General features: G+C 39.7%; 1 protein-coding gene across 1 annotated transcript in view; it reads right to left on the reverse strand.

The window, feature by feature from the left end:
- Positions 1-681: 681 nt before the first annotated feature.
- SRRM3 (serine/arginine repetitive matrix 3) overlaps positions 682-24,840 on the reverse strand; it is a 114,851-nt gene continuing 90,692 nt past the window's right edge. Inside the window, exons 12-15 of the mRNA XM_058164202.1 lie at positions 18,782-19,128; positions 14,211-14,426; positions 5,896-6,033; positions 682-871 (exon numbers count right to left, since the gene is read on the reverse strand). Coding sequence (XP_058020185.1) covers positions 682-871; positions 5,896-6,033; positions 14,211-14,426; positions 18,782-19,128 — 891 coding nt within the window. The remainder of the gene's footprint in view (positions 872-5,895; positions 6,034-14,210; positions 14,427-18,781; positions 19,129-24,840) is intronic.

Here is a 24,840-nt window from a genome sequence, read left to right on the forward strand (position 1 = left end):
AGCCCCAAACTTCAGTTGGTACCAAAATTGAAATAAATATCTGCAAGAAATAAATTAAAAAGTCAACCCCAAGGAAGAATCTTCTGTGGCCTGTTTGTTAAGAAAACAAGAACAAGAAATTAAAAAGCCCTCCCCCCCACCCCCGCTTTTCTTCCTTTTCCAGCATCCAAAGTTCTTTGCTGGAAATGAAATTTGTTCATTTGTTCTACTTATCTTATGGAATCATAGGTGCATTATTCCTCTGGAGAATTCTTTCTACCTTTTATTGGTAGAAATTAAAGAATGAAATGAGAGCAATGTGCCTCTCCTCCATATAAGCAGCCATATATTTGAGTCTTCACCAGGAAAGACTTGAGCCACACTAAAATGTCACATCCTGTTTGAGTTTTTCATCCTCTCTGCTGAGCTGCATTTTCAAAGGTAGCTTTGTGGTTTTCCCTGGGTCCCGCTTACAGAATTTCTGACTCCCCACTGAAGGTTTGGGCCCAAATTCATAAGGCCCTTGCCGATGGGACACATCTCCAGGAATGCCAGGATGGATCCCTGAAGGGACCAGTGAAATGACAGGGACAAGCCCTGTTGGAGGAATTAAGTTGGGCCATGCCTGGAAAAAGGGGATAGAGACAGGGTTGGAAAGAAAGCTGGACCAGCTCATTTCTCAAAGTGGCTGGCAGGGGGTGCTCAAAATCCAGTGCTCTCAGAACTGCTTCTACTGTTGTAGCTTGGACTGCGGCTCTGGGTGCGAGTCCGGCTCCTGCTGCTGCTGTAGCTGTCATAGCTGCGACTGCGGCTGCGACTGTAGGAGTAGCTGGTAAGTGAGCTGGAAGAGGAAGGGCTGGGTCGATAATAGGGGATTGGACGCTTCCGAGCACTGAAGGAAGAAAAAGAAAGAGTCTCATACCTGGGCAGTAATAATAATAATAATAATAATAATAATAATAATAATAATAATAATAATAATAATAATAATAATAATAATAATAATAATAATAATAGTAATAATATGAAGTGAATGGAATTGGGGGGAGAGGGCATTGGCTTTAGCACAGAGGACAGCTTTAAAAACTTGGAACAGAGAACAGCCCTGATGATCATGATGTCACCATATTAACTTTGAATTCTTAGAAGTGTTTTGTCAAGTCTGCTCGCTTCCCATTCATTTTTTAAACCGAAATTTCTAAAATAAAGTCAGATGGGATATATAGCAAATAAATATGATAATATGTAGAAATCTTCTAACAGGAGTTTCAAATGTTCAGTTCATAATTTACTTATTTTTTTAATGCAAACAATGGAAAATAGAATTTGCAATTGTTTAAGATTAAACTACAAAGTTTCCATATTTGTTCCTTTTTATCTGGTATGATCAGACTAAGTGGACTTGTAATTCCTAAACACCTCCTCTTATTAAACTGGACTCTTCAGTGCTAAAGCTGCTGCCCCACCAGTAGTTAGTCCTGGATTAGCCAGCTAAAACAACCAAATGTGAAAGAATTAATAACGTTTGTGATTTGCTGGAGACACTGGAGAATTAAAGCTGTAAAAAACAGAGGTTAGATGTTAGTTAGAAGCAGACTTTTTCCTGGAAGCAGCACTGCCTTTCTCTAAAGAAGCATTATTTCCTGGCTAAAAGCCTACCCATAATTATCCACAGAATTAAAGTCCCAGGAAATACAGTAGACTAACTATAAATATTGACTACAGTCCCAACCCATAATATAGATACTTTAAATATTATAATTTCAAGCGTGTTAATTTGGGCTGAAAGAATCACTGACCTAAATCACGGGATCTTTAATAAAGGCTCAGTACAAACAGTTGGGAGTATCCTGGATCAGGCATACTTTGACTGCATGGAATGCAATTCAATGACTGAATAGACTATATACTGAATATACTGGGGGTGGCATGAAATCAGTTAGATTGGTGGTGTGTGTATTTACACTTGCAACCCTTCTGTGGACATTGGTATGTGTGAAACTGCCTTCAGTCACTCCAATAAATCTTCAGATTGCTCCAGTTCCAGATAATCTGGTACATGCACCTCAGAGTCATTGTGAACTTTTTAGATTCCACTTGAGATTCCATTACTTTTTTGCATTGCAGGCCAGTTTAGATATCGCTACGGATGGTATACAAATAATATTTTTTTTCTGAATGTATCAAAGATTTCTACTAAAGCTGGGCTTACAATACTGTTATGTTGCACAATGTTGAGAAATACTCTCTCTCTCTCAGGCTGAATCCAGATTAATGACTAATCAATGCTGTAAGGTGTGCCCAAATTGCTTAGACAGTCTGGATGTATGTTAAATTGCTCCCAATTGCAGGGTGATAGGAAGCTGATTAGTTGTTTTGCTCAACATAGACTTAGGCCTAAGGAACTCATTTGATGACTTGGGAATGTTTGATATACAATAAAGATTAAGGTATCAGGCTAGAAACCAGGAGACTGTGAGTTCTAGTCCCACCTTAAACACGAAGACAGGTGGGTGACCTTGGGCCAGTCATATCTTTGAAGCCCTAGAAAGTCATATCCTCGCAGCCCTAGGCAAGCCACTTCTGAAATCTTTCCAAGAAAACGTCAGAAACTTCAGAAACATCCAGGCAGTCGCCAAATGTCAATAGTGACTCAAAGGCATATATGTATCATCTTCAGTAATAGACATTTTGTTAGAGAGTAATTTTCATATGAAAAAGGAGTGGAAGATAAAATAATTCTTTATACCACTTCAAAACTTACCTCTGTTTGCAATGTTTTGCCCTTACTGAATATGAAAATAAATCAGTCAGATATCATGGAATCAGCATTATTTCATAGTGGCAGATTTAATTTTACATGTGATAAAATCACACAAATGGAGGGCCATGTTTCCTATTTTTTGAAATTCAAAACATTTCACCCTTTTGACAAATTGTCACTAAAGCATGGAGACAGAGAAATTTCCCAGAGGACAATTTTTAAAATATGTGAAAAATGTAGCCCTTTTTTCATCCAGTCCTCTAATCTTAGAGGACAAGAAAAAGTCCCATTCTTCCCATCTGCAGCCAGATAAACTTCTCCTGATGTCGAAACGTGAAGGTGAAGCAATACCCTGTGGAGAACATGAAATGTGTGAGGAAGATAGGAGGGTCTAGAAAGAAACCAACCTGTTTCATCAACACCAAACCCATCTATAATTTTCTCAGCCATTAGATACCAATCAAAGCAACACTTGAACTATTAGATATATTCATCATCCTAGCTTCATTATTAATGAGACAAGAGAGAAAGAGAGAAACAGAAGTGGTAAAGCGTAGCTCTACAAAGCTTCACAAAGTGATGGATTCAAGGACACACAGCAGGTTTCTGATGGAAGGGAATGTTACCATGGTAACCCAGCCCTGCAGCTATGGGCTTCACTTGAAGTTTCTTCAGGAAGAACCTTGAAAGAGGATGGAAAAGGAGAGATTTGCATCTTTGACAGTGTGGGGAGCAAAGCAAAAGACAGCAAGAACAAGTGGAGAACTGGTAGTGAAGGGAGTTACATTTCCACAAGAATAATGGACACAATATAGCTCAGCTGCCCTTTAGATTTGACTAAAGGTTTTCATAAATCTATGAAGCTAAACTCCTTCCAATAGCTAGTTTGAGGGAGTAGTGATTATTAAAGAAATAATAAGGATGTGGTCTTTAAATATTTTGCACTGTAGGTGTCATGTATGCAGAAAAAAATAAACTTGTGAATCAAAATATTTTATTTACTTATGTATAAGCCATATGCTACCCATTTGCCCAATAAGTCAACACTGGCCGGCTTATATTATTTGATCAGAAAAACTCTCAAATTCCTTGATAATAACCTATGAGTTTATAAAGTGCTGGTGATAACTGAAGAGAGAAAGAAGGGAGGAAGAAGAGGCAGAGGGGAGTGAAATTAATTTTATGGCAAACTTCCTCAGTCTGATGTCCTCCAACTATGCTGAAGTAAAAATCCCATTATCCTAGTCACGCTGATTGAGGCTAGTAGGATTTTCAGTCGGAGAGATCTGGAGTAGTCTGAGTTTGGAAAGGAAACATTTAACTTTAGTTTGACTCATGGTTTGCTTCTGTGTAACTCGGGGGAAAAAAGAACCTGGAAGGAAGAAGGAAAAAGCAGACTGACTGACTCTCTGTAATAACCACCTTGGGAATTTGGGCCCCCGAATATGTTCCTGTGTATTTTCTACAGAGACACAACTGACAAGTTAATGCGTACAACCATTCATTTAGCAACTGCTCAAAGTTACAAGAAAAGTGAAGTACGACTGAGTCTCACACTTATGATCATTGCAGCATCCCCAAAATTATATCATCCAAATTCAGGCACTTGGTGACCATTATATATTTACAAGGGTTGTAGTATGCTGGGGTCATGTGATCACAATTTGTGACCTTACCCACCAACTTCCAACAAAGCAAAGTCAATGGGGAAGCTGGATTTGCTTAACAACTGTGTGATTCACTTAGCTGATGTAATTCACGTAACAACTATTGTAGAAAAGATCATACAATAGGACATAAGTCACTTAGCAACTGCCCTGTCTAACAACAAAAACATCTGATTCCAATTGTGGTTGTAACTATCTGTATGCCAGGCAAAGTAAAAGCTTTTCTAGACAAAGAACTCAGTAGATATGCAGGAGCAACACTTGGACTCAAATACACGTGCAAATTGTGAACATAGTCAGGTTTGGGGCTGACTACTCTATGGAATTAGACATTATACCAGAGGCAAGTTCTAGATAAGAGTGGTAAAAGATAAGACCTTCAGTTATCTCTTCTGCTGGAAACTCTAACCTCCTTTACCCCAATAGATGTCTGAATGTATCTCAAGCCCCCAATGCCTCTTCTTCTTCCCCTGTAGATGCCTATGTTTCCAAGCTATCTTTCAGAGATGAAAATATTTTAAATGCTAAATAATTTAAATAAAAATGTTTCCATTAATGCCAATATTATCTGTATAAATGCAATACATTACGAAAATGTTACACAAATTTCTGAAATTATAAGATGGTGACATTCAGCTAAATTTCACAGTCACCTTTACTTGTTTGATTTTGATACTAGTTGAACTTTAATTCTGAAACCACTCCTAAAGTTTTTTTTCGGAACTCTTTCAATTTTATTTTATTTTATTTATGTTATTATTTTATTTTATCAAATTTCTAAACAGCCCATCTCACCTAAGTGACTAGGTGGTTTTCAAACAACATTTTATTAATGCTGAGATAATGTTCTAGCCTATCTTATTTTATGATGATCTTACTCTGTAGAATCTTCCCCAAACATACAGAGATAAATTTGCCACATGCAAATTTCTTGGCTTAATTGTACTACTTATTAATGTCAAGTTTCTTCAACATAGGCTGGTTTTTATATAACTGCTACTGTTAGTACAATGTTTTTGGATGTATTTTTTTAAGCTACAGGCATTAAATTGAAGAATATTAATGTTATCAATCTTTTAGGATATTTTCCTATATGAAGCAGGTCATGTAAATCTGTTTCCAGTGAAATCTGTGAGTGATAGGCATATGCTGCATTGTTACCTCTGGAAAGGTAGATGTTTGGATAATACATATCAAAGAATTTTTAAATCACTAGATAGGACCAGATTTCTGAAAATTTCAGAGGATGCCTTAATTCTTCTGAAATCAGTTTGCATTTATACACTTTGCAAGTTCTCAGATCAGCAATTATCTGCCATGAACTCTACAAGCATTTTATTTTATTTTTCAATTTTTTTATTCTACATTCTGTTTGAAAAAGAATTCTATGAAACTTAAAAGCTTTTTTGTAAGATCTGCTGTAAATAACAAATTTTGTCCCACATGTCCAGGGGCTTGCCATAGAATGGAGAATCTAATATTTACCTAGTGATTCTTCTAGGCTCCATGAAACTTGGAGAATCACGCCTTCTCTTTCTGATGGGGGAGTAGCTGCGGGAACGTCGTCGGGCACGGGTTGGTTCTGTGTCACTATGACGTGTTCGTGGCTCATTGTCCTTCTCTCTAGTTGTTAAAAAAAAACAACCACATTTAAATGCTACTTCCATACATATTTAAGACACTCTGGACTTGAGGAGTTCAGGTTATGAGATTGTGGTCATTATGGGCTATGCGTTGTAGGTAAAATAATCAAGTCCCACCAGGCCTAGAAACAAACCCACACTGTAACACAAATATAACATTTATTTTACATGTTTATGTACTGTCTATGTCCAAATGTCTCTCCTTGCTTATAAAATATTAATGTTAAAACTGCATTGCAGAAGGCAAATATTCTACTATTGCCTGATTTGAAAAAGCAATTTATTTCTGAAAAAACAAAACCAACCTCCCAATTTACCAATATCTTTAAAAAGCAGCATTTTTAATAGACTTTATTCTTCAATAGACCCAGTGAAAATGGTACAAAAGAGTGTGCAAATCTGGAACTCTTTCAACTCTTTATGATTTCTGCAGTGGCAGACTGCAAAAATAAAGGAACTGAACTGATACTTTGGTGCCATAGAATTTAATAAAATTTAATTTAATTATCTGAGTTTCATTACATGACAATTCACTGAGTTTTGTTACACCACAATCTGTTGAACTCGTCTCTAATTCACTCTAGAACCATTGTTCCTTTCCGCTGCATTGTGCTCATGGCCTGTAATGGAAAGCAGTGGGCCAGATCCCCAGGGAGGAGGGGATGCATTCCAGAGGAATAAGACACACAGCTCAGTTAAGATAGTTTGTGTGAGAGAAAAAGGATATTAGCTATTACTATTAGCCCTAATAGTTTTCAGAGTATATGCATGATGTAGATAGTAGGGTACTTCAGTTTGGCAAGTTTCTATCACCCAAAACATCCAACCATCCATCATACAGAACATCCAACCAGCCGTCATCCAAAACTAGGTACGCACTTCCTCAATACCAACCACTACTGAACTTAAATGCAAACTAATAAACACAAGAAGCATCGTAAACAAAATGCCCGAACTTCTCCTCTTATTAAATACTGGTACGTTTGATATTATATTTGTCTGTGAAACATGGCTAAACTCATCTCTCCCTGACTCCATCATCACAGTAAGAGAATATCACATTTACCAGTCTGATCGTGAAACCCGCAGAGGAGATGGAATAGCTATCTTTTACAAAAAGTCACTAAACCTAAAAAATATTCAAGTTGCACATAAACTCGCTCTTCCAGAATCTATCGTCTGCGAACTGTCCTTTAACATCATGCTTCACTTCTTACTATGTTACAGAGCCCCTGACTAGGACATCGCACATGTGAAGAAGTTAACTACACTACTAACATGGTCAGCCTCTTGCCCTTACCCTCTCATCTTTCTGGGTGACCTCAACCTACCACTTATTAATTGGAAAATAAATGAATGTACAACTGAACCCATCCATACAACCCTATACAATGCTGTTATAAATCTAGGTCTAGATCAACTAGTAACTAACAACACTAGACTCAACAACTGCCTCGACCTCATCTTCTGCAACAGCTTAAACTCAATTTATGGACTACAAATAAAAGAACCATTTTCCAACAGTGACCACAGCATGATAGGCTTTTGTCTCAATATAGGCCCTTACAAAAATCTCCAAAATAATGGGATACTCAACTGCAACTTCAAAAAAGCCAACTATGATCTCATAGACACCGACCTCTCATCTCTTGATTGGCAAATTCTATTCTCTAACTGCAACACTGCTGAAGACCATTATAATATTTTCTTGCTCAAAGTCAGTAGAGTTATTAAACTATATGTACCACTAAACACCACCAAAACCAGAAAAAACAAATTACCCATATCAATAAGAAAGCTCCAATCCCAAAAAAAATCCCTCTGGCAAAAACCAAAACTGGCTATGTAGCTAACTTTAAAAGCCACTACAAAAATATATGCCACCAAATAAAGACTGAATGCACCAGTTACCACATCAAACAAGAAGAAAACCTTCTGCGCACGAAATCCAATCGCACCTTCTATAATTTTGTAAACAACAAACTTAAAGACTCGAGATCCATCCCACCCCTAAAAGGAAATAATGGTAAATAATGCAATGATGAAGCAGTTAAAGCAAACCTCTTTAACACATTCTTTGGCTCAGTCTTTGTTAACAGCAATGGCTCATGCCCAACATTCCCTAGTCATACCAATAATGACTACAACGATCTAACAGATATCTGTGAAAATAGATTTCACAGAAGATAATGTTGAAAAGGAACTATGTAGACTGAAACCATCTCTATTTATTGGACTTTATGGACTATGTGCATACTCCTTAAAAAAGCTTTCCACTGTTATAGCAGAACCCGTAAGCATACTCTTTGAAAAATCTTTCAGGACCAGCTCCCTGCCCAACCTATGGTCACTAGCCACGGTCATCCCTATTTTCAGAAAGGGAGACTCCAGTCTAGTTGAAAATTACAGACCAATCTCTTTATCCTGCATCACCTGCAAAGTAATGGAATCAATCAAAGTAATGGAATCAAAGTAATGGAAGTTGTGAATGCTCCAACACTGGAAATTTTAAAGAAAATGTTGGATAACCATCTGACTGAGATGGTGTAGGGTTTTCTGCCTGGGCAGGGGGTTGGACTAGAAGGCCTCCAAGGTCCCTTCCAACTCTGTTGTTATATTATATTATATTAATCATCAATCAATCCATTACCCTCCACCTAGAAACAAACAATCTGCTCTCTAATAAACAATTTGGTTTCAGAAAAAAATTATCCTGTGATCTACACTTCTACACTGCAAAAACATATGGATTTCAAATCTTGATCAGGGCAAAGCAATAGATACAATTTACATAGACTTCTGTAAAGCCTTTGATTCAGTGGAACATGACAAACTACTTCTAAAACTAAAATCCTATGGCATCTCCGGACCCCTCCATAATTGGATAACTGCGTTCCTATCAAACAGACAACAAGTGGTCAAAATAGAGAGAGCCCTATCAAATCCTGCACCTGTTAATAGTGGTGTCCCATAAGGCAACATTCTAGGACCAACACTCTTCATACTATACATAAAAGACCTTTGTAGTCATATTATAAGTAACTGCGTTCTCTCTTTTTTTTTTTTTGTTTACATTTATATCCCGCCCTTCTCCGAAGACTCAGGGCGGCTTACAATGTATAGGGCAATAGTCTCATTCTATTTGTATATATATTTTTTTTTACAAAGTCAACTTATTGCCCCCCCAACAATCTGGGTCCTCATTTTACCTACCTTATAAAGGATGGAAGGCTGAGTCAACCTTGGGCCGGGCTCGAACCTGCAGTAATTGCAGGCTCTGTGTTCTAATAACATGCTTCTCTGTAGCCTGAGCTATCCCGGCCCCTTTGCCGATGATGTTAAACTATTTAACACTACCAACAATGCTGCTACCCTTCAAAAAGACCTTGACTTTGTGTTGGAATGGTCAAAAAATTGGCAACTCTAAATCTCAACCAACCACTCCTCTGTCTTACACATTGGCAAAAAGAATCAGAACACAAAATACAAGCTAAGTGGACATGACCTTGTAGATGACTCTCACTCTGACAAGGACCGTGGAGTACTCATATCAAATGATCTAAGTGCCAAAACCCATTGTAACAACATTGCCAAAAAGGCATTAAGAGTTGTAAACCTAATCTTGCGTAGCTTCTTCTCCTGTAATATTACACTACTAACCAGAGCATATAAAACATTTGCTAGACCAATTCTCAAATACAGCTCATCTGTCTGGAACCCACACTGCATATCGGACATTAATACAATTGAGTGCGTCCAGAAATATTTCACAAGAAGAGTCCTCCACTCCTCTGCTCGCAACAAAATACCCTATGCCACCAGACTTGAAATTCTGGGTTTAGAAAATTTAGACTGCCTTCGGTATTATTATTATTATTATTATTATTTATTATATTTGTATACCGCCCATCTCCCGAAGGACTCAGGGCGGTTCACAGTCAAAAACAACAGAAAAACATATAATACATAAAAAGCTAAAAGAATAGACAGTTAAATTCAATTGATGCTCTAACTTTTAAATACAAATTTAAAACCTCATTTAAACCCTTTTTTTAAAAATCCCAAGTTTAAAACTACGTTCAAGCTAGTCCTGCTCTTCGAAACAGCAGCGTCTTCAGCTCACGGCGGAAGGACTTGAGATCGGGGAGTTGACGAAGCCCCAGAGGAAGCTCGTTCCAGAGGGTAGGGGCCCCCACAGAGAAGGCCCTCCCCCTAGAGGTCGCCAGCCGACATTGTTTAGCTGACGGTATCCGGAGGAGGCCCTCTCTGTGAGAGCGCACTGGTCGGTGAGAGGCTAATGGTGGCAGTAGGCGGTCCCGTAAATATCCCGGTCCTAGGCCATGGAGCGTTTAAAGGTGATAACAAGTACCTTGAAGTGAACCCGGAAGACCACTGGGAGCCAGTGCAGATTACGCAGGAGGGTGTCACATGGGAGCCAAAGGTGCTCCCTCTATCACCCGCAGCCGCATTCTGGACCAGTTGGAGTCTCCGGGTACCCTTCAAGGGAGCCCCATGTAGAGAGCATTACAGTAGTCCAGGCGGGATGTAACCAGGGCATGAGCAACCGTGCATAAGGCAGCCCGATCCAGAAAGGAACGAACTGGCGTATCAGGCGAACCTGATGAAAAGCTCCCCTGGTGACGGCTATCATATGATCTTCAAAAGACAGCCGTGCATCCAGGAGGACGCCCAGATTACGAGCCCTTTCCGTGGGGGCCAATAGTTCGCCCCCAATGGTCAGTGATGGAATTAGTTGACTGTACCGGGCCGGCATTCACTGCCACTCGGTCTTGGTGGGATTAAGTCTGAGTCTGTTCCTCCCCATCCAAACCCGTACGGCCTCCAGGCACTGGGACATCATTTCAACAGCCTCGTTGGGGTGGTTAGGGGTGGAAATATAGAGCTGGGTATCATCAGCGTATAGATGACAACTCACCCCAAAACCACGGATGATCTCACCCAGCGGCTTCATATAGATGTTGAACAGAAGAGGCGAGAGAACCGACTCCTGAGGCACCCCACATAAGAGGCGCCTTGGGGTCGATCTCTGTCCCCCCGTCAACACCGTCTGCGACCGGTCGGAGAGGTAGGAGGAGAACCACCGATGAACAGTGCCCCTCACTCCAAGTCCCCCGAGCCGGCGCAGCAGGATACCATGATCGATGGTATCAAAAGCCGCTGAGAGATCTAATAGGACCAAGACAGAGGAACAACCTCTGTCCCGAGCCCTCAAGAGATCATCAACCAACGCGACCAAGGCTGTTTCCGTGCTGTGACCAGGCCGGAAACCGGACTGGAATGGATCAAGATAGACATTTTCATCCAGGTACTGGGGCAACTGTCGTGCAACCACACTCTCGACAACCTTTGCCACAAAGCGAAGGTTGGAGACCGGACGATAATTTGATAAACTAGCTGGGTCAAGGGAAGGCTTCTTGAGGAGGGGCCTCACCACCGCCTCTTTCAAGGCGGCAGGGAAAACACCCTCCATCAAAGAAGCGTTCACAATTTTCTGAGCCAGCCTCGTGTCACCTCCCGGTGGCCAAAACTAACCAGGAGGGACACGGGTCCAATAAACATGTGGTCGCATTCAATCTCCCCATTAACCTGTCCATGTCCTCAGGAGTCACAGGATCAAACTCATCCCAGATAATAACATCAAGACCTGCCTCCTCCACCCCGTCTGGATCCACCCAGTCTGTGTCCAACCCCTCCCGAATTTGAGCGATTTTATCAAACAGATATTGTCCAAATTCCTCAGCTCGACCCTTTAAGGGTTCCTCTACCGCTCCCTGATGGAGGAGCGGCGGGTCACCCTAAACAGGGCGGCTGGGCGGTTATCTGCTGATGCAATGAGGTTGGAAAAATACTCCCGTTTTGCCAGCCTCATCGCCACTAGATAGGTCTGAATTTGAGACCTAACTAGTGTCCAGTCAGATTCGGAGCGGCTGACCCTCCAGATACTCTCTAGGCGTCTTTTCCAGCGCTTCATTTCCCTCAGCCCCTCGGAGTACCAAGGGGCTAAACGAGATCGGCACCGGGTCAGAGGCCGCAAAGGCACGACTCGGTCTAGAGCGCCAGCCGCCGCCCGATCCCAGGCGGCGACCAGAGCTTCAGCCGAGTCGTGGGCTAAATCCTCAGGGAATAGCCCAAGCTCCGTCTGGAACCCTTCAGGGTCCATCAGGCGCCTGGGACGGAACCAGCGAGTCGGTTCCGTCTCCTTGCGGTGGGGGTCAGCGGTTCGAAAGTCTAGTTGAAGGAGCGAATGATCTGACCATGACAAGGGTTTGATAACTAACTCCCCTAATTCCAGATCATTCAACCACTGTCCAGAGACAAAAATCAAATCCAGAGTGTTCCCCCCGATGTGAGTGGGGTCGTTCACTAACTGGGTCAGGTTCAAGGCCGTCATGGAAGCCATGAACTCCCGAGCTGATGTGGATGCTATCCCCACCGACGGCAAATTGAAATCCCCCATGACCATAAGCCTGGGGATCTCCACTGCCATCCCGGTGATCATCTCCAACAGCTCAGGCAGGGTTTCTGTCACGTAGCAAGGAGCTAGGTACGTGATCAGTAAACCCACCTGAACCCCACGGCCCCACTTCACAAGGAGGGACTCACATCCGGTTATCTGTGGTACAGTGATCTCCCTCGGCTCAAGACCCTCGTTGATAATAACCGCCACTCCCCCACCCCTACCCTGGGCCCTGGCCTGATGGAATGCACGGAAACCCGGTGGGCACATCTCTATCAGGGGAACCCCCCCTTCCGTGCCCAACCAGGTCTCCGAAATGCCAATCAAGTCCGCACCCCCCTCCTGTATAAGATCGGAGATGAGGGGGGCTTTATTTATAACGGACCTGGCATTGCATAACATCAGGCGAAGGTCCAGCTTCTGAGGATTTAAGCCACTCGGGGAACGGGAAACTGTCGGGGACCGGAGTGCGCAATCGTCAGAGATAGCGTGGACGCACTCCCTGAACTCGATATGGGCCCCCGCGTCCGCCATACCTGCCCCTCCCACCTACCGTGCAGATATAGTTATCCCCAAGACCATGAGCTCTAGCCTCTTCTTCCACCTCAGAATCAATGATGTTTATGCCATGAGCCGGCACAGGATCTAGCAATGGCTCAGATAGGTATCCCCCTGAACCTAACTTCGCCGTCCCACCCTTCCCCTGAGCATAGGGGAAGACCTGAGCATAGCTCATAAAATCATGTGCTACAATGTCCTACCTGTTAAGACTACTTCAGCATCAACCACAACAATATACAAGCACACAATAGATACAAACCTAAAGAGAACCACTCCAAACTCGATTGCAGAAAATATAACTTCAGTAACAGAGTTGTTAATGCCTGGAATGCACTACCAGACTCTGTGGTCTCATCCCAAAACCCCCAAAATTTTAAACTAGGACTGTCTACTGTTGACCTTACCCCATTCCTAAGAGGTCTGTAAGGGGCATGCATAAGCGCACCAGCGTGCCTACTGTCCCTGTCCTAATGTTCCCTTTAATTGTATTCATTTTATGTATTCAATTCATGCTTATACGTATATACAGTATATTATCTAATATGTACTCGACAAAACAAACAAACAAACAAATAAATAAATAAAATAAAGATTCTGTGTATAGGTGTGGAATAATAAAGACATCTGCTTGGAAGAACCACCACATAACTTTTTTGGTTTTGAGGTCTGACCCAGCCCTTAATTTTCACCAGAACAGCAACAAGGTCTCTTCTTAATGAACCATAATTCACACCGGATAAGCATGCAACTCACCAGGAAGGACCCTGTTAAAAACGGCAATTTTTCTCCATTCTGCAAACTTAGTGGAACAGGGACTGAGAGGAACAGGACAGATTAGACCAAATATATTTATATTTTGAACCAAGTAATTAACCATGGTTTAGAAGAAGCATCATAAAGAGTTCTGCATTTGTTCCTCAGTTTGTCATGTACACAAAATGCACAATTGTTAAAAGCAATGATGACTTTCTTACGATTTTATATACTTCAAATCATAGTATGAGCAAAGAAATTTTAAAATCAATGAAAAAGTATGCATTAAAAATGCCCCTAAAGTTCTCAGGCAAGAACTGTCACTTTCCCCACCTTGTTAGAAGTAGGGATTGCAGCCTCCATACCTGCTGCTTGTTATTTTTTTCTGTGATCCCGATCGAGTCCTGCTGCGTCCAGCTCTCTTCTCCCGAGATCGGGATCGGGATTTTGATGGAGACCGGCTGGAGCTCCAGGAACTGCTTCGAGATAGACTCCTCCTTCGTTCAGAGTTGTGTCTGGAGTGTTTGGCTGAAGTCGGAGAACAACTATGTGGTCTTCCCCGGTGGTGCCTCTCTTTTGCCCTAAAAGATGCAGTAGGTTAAAATTTAAATGGCCTCAAGATCAGATCCATGCAAAGGTATAGACACAAAATATGTTACCTTTTAAGGACCTAGGAAAAGCCTGCTGGATTAGAATACAGATCTATCTAATTCAGCTCCCACTTCCTGTAGTTGCCACAGCAATTCTCCTGACTTGCACCCTCAGCTGTTTATATGTTTTCACTTATTGAATCTGGAAGTTCAATTTTGTTATGGTCAAAAGCAGCTGATAACCTAATTTAGTTATTCATTATATTACTCCAGTGCATTACATTACTCTTGCATATTTTCTCAGATGCTGTATATGTCAGCAAAAAAAGAGATTGCTATTTAGATCTATCTGTCCTAATCTGATGGTTTCATATATGTTGGGATGCTAACATCTCAAGATTTTCAATAGAAAATGTTGGTTGTTGGAGTCTCAACACAATCTGAAAAGTACCAATTTGGAAAACTTGCATTAGATTTGTTTTACAAGAGATGCAAACCCAAATATAGATATCTCATTATCTGTACATGCCATTTGCTTCACTCATACTAAATGCTTTCCAAAGAACTGATATGAGTTCTACTAACTTTGTCAACAGAATGGGACATCATATTTAAATAAACCCTTAAGGTATTTGCAGGTATATGGTCATTAGAATGATCACTCAATGGCCACTGAATGCTACTGTAGTATTTTCCTTTCTCAGGAAAAGAAAAGCCAGTTGTGGCATTCTCTATCAATCTCTTCCATAGAAGGACATGGGGTATTGTGTCAGAAACAGATATGGGAAGAAGGTGGACAATAGGACCTGTGAACAGCTACTTCCTCTTTTGATTCTGCCTGTTTCCTTGATTTAAAGGTTATTTGAGTCTGGTCAATGAGCAAAGAAAAGCACATTGGTTTTGAATAGGCACCCTTCAGATGGCTATAAAGATTTTGGAAAAATTAATGGAAGAGAGTCTTGTAGAAATCCTTTATGATATTGCAGTGTTCTCAGGATGAAAGTGTCTGTAGGATATACTATAAACTATTGGTCATACAGTCAGACAGATGTTTAGACTGGATTTGACATTTTTGTCCACCTACTAAGTCCTTCCAAGGATCTGGTATAAGTGATGTTGCTTGATGATGTTGAAAATATTCTTGAAGGATGTAAGATTATTATTATAAGCAAGATTATTGCTTAACACAGTGTAAGCTGCCCTGAGTCTTCGGAGAAGGGCGGGATATAAATTCAAATAAAAAAAAATTATTATTAATATTATTATTGATCATCACAAAGTCAGCCAGATGTTCAGACTGGGCTTGGCATTTTTGTCTACCTATCAAGTCCTTACCAAGGACCTGGGATAGACAGATCTGGATGTTTGATGGAGTTACAGATATTGTCGCAGGTTGGAAGCTGTTTCCAGCTTTTGCAAATGACTGATGGTGAATTTGTCAATGCCAATGGTATTCAAGTGATGCTCCAGTTGTTTTGGGATTGCACCCAAGACGCCTATTACTATTGGTACTACCCTTGTTTGCCACAGCCATTCTATTTCTATTTGTAGGTCTTTGTATTTTGTTATCTTATCCAGTTCTTTCTTGTCTAGTCTGTATATTATAATTTAAGATTTCAATTCGATTCACAGTCTGGGACTGGTAAATAGCCAGACTCCTAAACAAAGACCTAAGAACTTATTATTATCATTTCAGAAAAAATGAACCAATTAACATGTTTGATAGAGAGGATGAAGACAGTGAAGAAGCCTGTCATCTTGTTTGTGGTCTTGCTGGAAATTTCTCACTGGCAGCTGAAAACATTGGACAATCAAAAATGTCAGGAGGTATGATAGCCATATACATATCACCAAAGAAGGGGACAAAAAGCATACATATTTATATAAAAGGGCAAATGCTAATTTGTATGAATAGATTCAAATGTGGAAAGAATGAAGTCATTCATTCCATTGTGCCACTCAAGGCACTGTAAAGCCGAGTCACATCTCTCCATTGATCTCATTAATGGTTCTTTATAAAGGTATTTTATCATGGTGCCAGAATTAGGGAGAGATGGAACTAAGAGTCAAGAGCGGTCTAAAACGAATACGATGTAAGGACAACCAAAAAAAGGATACCTAATGAAAATCAGAGTGGGGAAAAGACAGTCAAGCAATCTAACTTTGTTTTAATAATTAAGCAGTTGACACATTTTCTAGACTTGTGTTCAGCTTTCAAGTTGGAATTAAATTCTCACAAAAAGGGAAAGTTCCTTTATAAACTTATTCCAATTCAATTTTTGAGTGGACAGAGCTGTTTCCAATCAGCAGGACATGGAGCAGAATGTTATCTTAAATGACATCTAGTGTGCAAAGAACAGGAAGAAAACAGAATATTTCAGGATTTACAGCATACCTATGCTTTCTGGGGAACTTTTATCTTAGGATGGCTAAGATATAGCCCACTGTAGATGCAGGATATTATCCTGCAAGTGGTAGTACTCAATTATTATCATTATAACAATATAAGTATTATAATTTAAATTTAAATCTATCTTGCTGTGGTGACTGATCAGGTGACCCATATGTCTTGACAATCTGCTGTCCAAAATGTCATTGTGGGACATTTTGATTCTCTTATTTGTTTTTATTATTCTTTATCTTTAAACCAAGCTTGTTCTGGCCATTGGTCTGAATAATCTGGTGTCTTTAAAAAACAGGCTATACTTTATGTAAATTCTCTTCAAAAGGAATTTTAAAAAGTTTAAGAACTGTAATCAATCCTCACGGTTTTTCCAAACAGATGGTCCTTTATTTTTGGGGTCTGAGTACACAAATCCCATTTTTGCAAATTTGTACTGAATCCAGGAACGTGACTTATGCAACGAACATTTGCTAAATTCAAAATATTGGCTGTCAAAAGCTACCCATTTGCTACTGAGATATAGCTAAACTCAGTCCCAGATAGAATCTAATCCAAGGAAGTATTCCTGACTACAGGGTTGGATGCTTGAATTGAACTATTCATTCATGCACTGAATTAGTCATACATGCACCACAATCTTTGGCTCTTACGTTTTCAGATGTACCCTGTGGTTCTTTTCTGCCCCGGTTGTTGCGTGGTATTGATGTGAATAGGTAGACCCTTCTGAGTCACTGCTATATCCTGTATGGCTGACCGACCAGGATGATTCTTGCTTGCAGAGGTTTTGGCCTCTGACGCCTTTGCGCTTGTGTTTTGATGTGGATCTGGTGTGGCGCCTGTGGGAGGGTTTGTCTCCTCCAGAGCATCTCCCTGGGGATGTGGACCTGGGGGTCTTGGCCCCATGTTTGTTCCCCTGCTTTCTTTGGCGTGGAGCGATAGGGTTTCGGTCTTTATGTGCCCTTTGGCTGAAGGCGACAGGGAACCCAACCTCTGGCAGAATGAAAAAAGGGAGCGAGCAGGAGGGGAAAAGACAGTCAAGCAATCTAACTTTGTTTTAATAATTAAGCAGTTGACACATTTTCTAGACTTGTGTTCAGCTTTCAAGTTGGAATTAAATTCTCACAAAAAGGGAAAGTTCCTTTATAAACTTATTCCAATTCAATTTTTGAGTGGACAGAGCTGTTTCCAATCAGCAGGACATGGAGCAGAATGTTATCTTAAATGACATCTAGTGTGCAAAGAACAGGAAGAAAACAGAATATTTCAGGATTTACAGCATACCTATGCTTTCTGGGGAACTTTTATCTTAGGATGGCTAAGATATAGCCCACTGTAGATGCAGGATATTATCCTGCAAGTGGTAGTATTCAATTATTATCATTATAACAATATAAGTATTATAATTTAAATTTAAATCTATCTTGCTGTGGTGACTGATCAGGTGACCCATATGTCTTGACAATCTGCTGTCCAAAATGTCATTGTGGGACATTTTGATTCTCTTATTTGTTTTTATTATTCTTTATCTTTAAACCAAGCTTGTTCTGGCCATTGGTCTGAATAAGCTGGTGTCTTTAAAAAACAGGCTATACTTTATGTAAATTCTCTTCAAAAGGAATTTTAAAAAGTTTAAGAACTGTAATCAATCCTCACGGTTTTTTCCAAACAGATGGTCCTTTATTTTTGGGGTCTGGAGTACACAAAACCCATTTTTGCAAATTTGTACTGAATCCAGGAACGTGACTTATGCAACGAACATTTGCTAAATTCAAAATATTGGCTGTCAAAAGCTACCCATTTGCTACTGAGATATAGCTAAACTCAGTCCCAGATAGAATCTAATCCAAGGAAGTATTCCTGACTACAGGGTTGGATGCTTGAATTGAACTATTCATTCATGCACTGAATTAGTCATACATGCACCACAATCTTTGGCTCTTACGTTTTCAGATGTACCCTGTGGTTCTTTTCTGCCCCGGTTGTTGCGTGGTATTGATGTGAATAGGTAGACCCTTCTGAGTCACTGCTATATCCTGTATGGCTGACCGACCAGGATGATTCCTTGCTTGCAGAGGTTTTGGCCCTGCGACGCCCTTTGCGCTTGTGTTTTGATGTGGATCTGGTGTGGCGCCTGTGGGAGGGTTTGTCTCCTCCAGAGCATCTCCCTGGGGATGTGGACCTCCGGGGGGTCTTGGCCCCATGTTTGTTCCCCCTGCTTTCTTTGGCGTGGAGCGATAGGGTTTCGGTCTTTATGTGCCCTTTGGCTGAAGGCGACAGGGAACCCAACCTCTGGCAGAATGAAAAAAAGGGAGCGAGCAGGAGGGGGAAAAAGAAAGAAAAAGGAGAGGAGAGGTTTTTAAAAGAAACCCCCCACCAACAAGGAAAGCTGCAGTTCACAACGGCAATGCACAATGATTGAATAAGGCAGGCTACACAGAAACTACTCTGCACCTCGATCCCCTGTTCAATCTCTCGTCCTTAAACAACGCAGCTCATGCAAATCTCTGGCATGCAAAACAGAAAATGAACCAAAACCAAATGTAAATAGGAGGGAAAGTTCAATCGGGAGGAGGGAATCACCTTGGAAAAATGAAATTACATGATATATAATTGTTGTAATGATTTAAAATGATATTTAAAAAGAGAGAAAGGGGAGGATGTGGATGAGGGAATATTTGGGATGAAGAAAGGATTAGAAATAGGGGTCCAAGTGTGGGGTTGGATTAAAAAAATAAATTTATTTGTTGATAGCCAATTGAGGTGTAGAAGAGAAGACATAAGTATGGGGAGGAACATGGTGGTGTAAATGATGGAAGGGGAAAGGGATGGTAGGGGGGGGAAACAAATTTTAAATAAAAAGGAAACTCCACAAATGTCATCAGTACTGAAAATAAACAAAGAAAAGTTTCTGAACTCTTCCTGGGTTTTGAACTTTGTGCAGAGTCTCCACCAGCGTTCTATTCTCTTTTATTTCTCTTTAAATTTCACTTTATAATATTTTTGTTAAATTACCACTTTTTTTAAGTCCCTCTTGGTTAACGTCCACTTACCAAGAAAGTGGCATTTCCTCCTTTAGTAGGTAAGGTATGAAGAGAAGGGAAAAGTTGGGCAATATAAGTGAATCATTAGATTGACAAAAATGCAAGAGAGAAAGAGAGATAAAGAAAGAGAGAGAGAGAGAGAGAGAAAGAGAGAAGAGAAATAAAAAAACAAAACCACCCTTGTCTCCTAGGGCCTTGCAGCAAACAATTAGGGAAAGAAGGGAAACAATCTCTTTGTTCCTCTCTCTGGATAAATTATCAGAACTGGACTTCTGTTTGGCTCCTTTAAAAAAACACCCACCAAGAACTGGTATTTGTGCCTTGACTTTCTTCCCATGAAGAAGCAATGACAACATGGGAGCAATGAGGATTTATTTATTGATTTGGAGAGTTGAATATGATTGGTTTCTTATTAGCACAACCCAACCAACTGTGTGGTTTCCATCTAGATTTGGAATCTGAGAAATTTGTAACCCCCAGATCTGAAGCAGGAAGCCCACCTTCATATTTGTCCGCTGATGATTTGAAGCAATTTCTCTCCTTATCCTGATGTTTCATTCTTTGTCTGATCCTGAACAACCAGGTCCCCTAATTCAGAACTCCTCTATTCTCAATAGCCATGCAGACTGGGGATATTGAAAATTGTGCATTGAAAGGATACCATACTGGTGACAGCCATTCAATTCTGCCATTAGCTTTGGTTAACACCAGGTGTATTTTGAGAAATGTTTCAGAAGAACAGTAGTGTTCCTTCATTTTTCCCTTTTGTCTAATCTAGTTCTATTATAGGTTAATGGATTCTCCTTTCTTTAGCAGAGGAAAATCTTTCCCTTCGCTGCTGCAGTTTCCCGTTTAACTTTAGTCATTGGAAAATTAGCCATGGAATTAGTATGGAAACACGCACTTTAGGAGATGGCTTTCCCCCAACAAACAAAAAGATATATAGCCATAACAGATATTTCTTATTATTGTGATACAGAATAGCTTAACATGGATTCTGTGCTATTTCAGAATTCCATCACTGTAAATAATGCATCAAGATAGAAGAAGTTAGGCTGACAGAGATAATTACCAAATCAAATCTTTATTATGATCATAGACCAGCATAACTGAGATCATTAGATTCTCTGTACTTCAAGCATTTATAAGCTTTTTTTAACCAATGTTACCATAATATTTTTCCTAGGACACCCTGATCATTGTAATTTCCCATGGATCTTCAGTCTCACCCTTCACAGAACAGTTTTAAAAATCCCCTCATTAGAATAAGAAGCTGTACCAACATAAATTTTCCTTGAACAACTGAATGGCAGAACGCAACTGGATCAGATAACAAATCTCTTTTCCTAAAAAGTTTAATGCTCAATTTTTCCTCAATTTTTTTCAACAAACATGGTAAGATAGCCTTCAAATTTCTGAATCCCAGTTGTACTTTGCCCCAGTCATGTTAAGTTGGGTAGGCCAACAAACACTGATTTGCTTGTATGCAATGCTTTATTCCCATTAAAACAAAGCTTTATTTTCCATGTTTCTGGTTAGTTTTTCCAGCCAGCGAAATGAAAACAGTAATAAGCTTACACATGGTGCCTTTCCTAAAATGATGCTTTCCAATAGTCCTGCTGGATGAGCAAAATGAAAGTTGTAGTCCAGCACATCTGGAGGGCATCAGGTTAGGCAAGGCTGATCTATACACATCATGATGTTGATAGGAACTCCTTAGGGCCTCTGGTGGCTCAATGGACTAAGTCTTCTGTTATTAACACAGCTGCTTGCAATTACTGCAAGTTCAAGTCCCACCAGGCCCAAGGTTGACTCAGCCTTCCATCCTTTATAAGGTAGGTAAAATGAGGACCCAGATTGTTGGGGGCAATTAAGTTGACTTTGTATATAATATACAAATGGATGAAGACTATTGCTTAACACATTGTAACCCACCCTGAGTCTTTGGAGAAGGGCGGGATATAAATTCAAATTTTAAAAAAAAGGCTTCTCTTGGCCCGAAAAGACCTTCACATTATTATCAAGGTTATTTCAAAATGGAATTAAAAAGTGTGTGGCTTAGTACTACAAAGTTACTGCTACTACTACTACTTAGTACTACGTACTAAGTTACGTACTATGTGTGTTTGTAGTACTTAATACTACAAATACACATCAGGGATTATCTGAAAATGTCTCTACTAACTTAGCATCATATGGAGATGTTCTACCTCTGAATTATTCTTACAGAAGATCAAAACTGGGCACCTTGATACTGAAGAGTCTGGTCTTGTTGTTAAGGAGCTAGACTAGAAACAGGGAGATTGCATTCTAGCCCTGCCCTAGGCATGGAAGTAGACTAGTTGACTTGAGCCAGTCATTTTCTTTCAGCCCAACTCACCTCATATATATATCATCTTGAGTTATACAAAGACAGGCGGGATATATCTCAAATGAATAAATACATTTCCTGCTTCTGAAGTCTGCCAGATGCCCTTGGACAAGTATATTGTTCAGGCTAAATTTGATTAGTAAAGGTAATCAAACAAATAAAACCTTGTTCAGAAGTTATAGCTAGCAAATCACTCTTTAGAGGGCAATCAAAGGGAATCTTAAGGATGACTATGAAGTGGACAGTGAAGGAATGAGGCATTTTACAAAGATTGCAGTTGTTCACTATCTAGTAATCAATATAGAAACAGACAACCAGCATTCTCTTTTTATGATTGCAGGTAGAAGAGTAATTACAAGGATATATAGTTTCAAAGATGTCTGGCATTTATCTTAAAAATGAATTTCCCAAGATCCAAAGTTGGGATGTTTTGTTATGGGGACAAAGCCCCACGAAAGCAATGAGGTTTGTAGTACTGTCAAAGCATTATGATTTTTGCATATCCACATGCAAAAGCAGAAAATTATGAATTTAATGCTTGTTCGTTTCTCTTACAGTAAGAGAAGTGCTACATATTTACAACAAAAATGTGGGATGCTACCTACCAAGCGTCTACTTGTTATTTTTAGGGTCAGAAATATAATTATTTTTAACTCAAAAGAGGTTGTATTTTGCATTTGGTAAGCTACCTAGGAATTCCAGGATCAGGTGAGAATTTGAAAAAATATTTTGGAAAAAGCCATGGCAATCCATTTAAGTAATGCTAACAAGAAACTGCATGTCCCAAAGCAGCTTTTTCAGGAGGCAGCTGGACTTTCTTGTTTTTTCTTTTGAAGAAGCTTCTTGGATGAGAAGCAAAATGTCTTTGAAAGAAAAAAACAAGAAAGTCCAGTGGCCTCTTGAAAAAAACACCTTTGGGACAACCATGACCTAGATGACTGAGAATGTCTACAGATTTAAGAAACTGCATGGGTGGTATCAGCAGACATGGATCTTGACTCAAGGGCATCTTTTCTTTTTTATATTTTTCATCAAAAGGGACTTGCTTTTTAAGGCTTCAGAAAGCTAAAGTTTGGGAAATGGCTTGAGAATATCACTTTTCCAAAAAAAAAATAAAAAAAATCCAAGCCACCAAATCTTTAGCTGTTTTGGCTAAGGATGTAGGTGCAATAGACTATGCTCATAGACTATGAGCAACATCTGGAGAAATCTCAAGAGGCTGGATGTGGGAATGTGGAGAAAATCTGGGTCAGAAGAAAGGAACGGACTTCTCCATGTGTTTCTGTGATGAGCATATGACCACTACAACTTTTGCAGTGGAGAAAACTACTGAAGTCAGTGAAATTCTGGGGACGCATACAGAAAGATTCAGCACACTTTTTGCCAAATCTTCAAATATATTAATGTCCAAGATCTGTGATCATGTAGACTTGAGTTCATCATACAGAACTCAAAACATTCTTGGCACAGGATTTGTAATGTGTGGTTTTTAAGTCACATTAAGTGTGAATGTATAAATTATATTTAAAAAAATATTTAAGGAATGAGGACTCTCTTGATTCTTTCTTCATGTTCTACCAATATGAAAATTCTATGTGATGCTAATATAACTCTCTCATCTCAGATAGTCTATCCTAGTCTGGTGAGCTGCAGATATGTTGATGAAGTATAATTCTGAACTTAACTTGATACCTCCATTTGATACAGTATGTAGTACAATATTTTTAGAAAACTCCAGGTTGGAAATTCTTAAGCCAAAAGATTATTTGTGTAGTCCTTCAACATTTCACTGATAGAAATAAGGAACCACATTCATGTATTTGGAACTCTTTCACAAAGAACTTCCGTACTTGCAAAGCATTACTGCATTATTCTTAATGTACCAATATTATCCATTTTTTCTTTCTCCCTTCCTTTTTTCTTGTTTAATTTTCTAGTGAAACATTTATATTTAATTCATAGTATATCTTTAACTGATTGCTAAAAATGTCCTTAAAGATCTTCAGCAAGGGAGAGTTCACTCATCCTCTGAATAATTGGTTCTATTGTTAATGATTTTATCTTCAATAGTTTCCTGTTACCATAACTGAAATTTTTCTTCTCTAACCTAAACCCCCTCCTCAAGTCTGCCTCAAGGCACAAGTCTCTATTTCTTGGTGATAGTCCTTCAAGAATCTATACAGTAGTATTTCTCAAGCTTGGCAACTTGAAAATGTGTGGATTTCAACTCCCAGAATTCCCCAGCCAGCCCATGTTGGTTGGGGAATTCTGAGATTTGAAGTCCACACATCTTCAAGTTGCCAAAGTTGGAAAATACTGCAGTAGAGTGTTAACATATACACAATCACTGTTTTTTTCCCAAACTAAGTATTCCCTGTCCTTTTAATCTTTCTTTACTTGTATCTGCTTTAAATCCTCCAAACAATAAATGATAAATAATAATTACTGGGGCACCAAATGGATCTTAATAATTCTGAAGAATTATAAAATATATATACCATGGATCTCGCTGGAAGCAAATTTAAATATTTCACTGCCAGTTGATCTCTCATGGGACAAGTGCTGCTGATTATGACAGGCTACCATTAG

Source organism: Ahaetulla prasina, chromosome 1 (genome assembly GCF_028640845.1).
Source record: "Ahaetulla prasina isolate Xishuangbanna chromosome 1, ASM2864084v1, whole genome shotgun sequence".
Classification (NCBI taxonomy): Eukaryota; Metazoa; Chordata; class Lepidosauria; order Squamata; family Colubridae; genus Ahaetulla; species Ahaetulla prasina.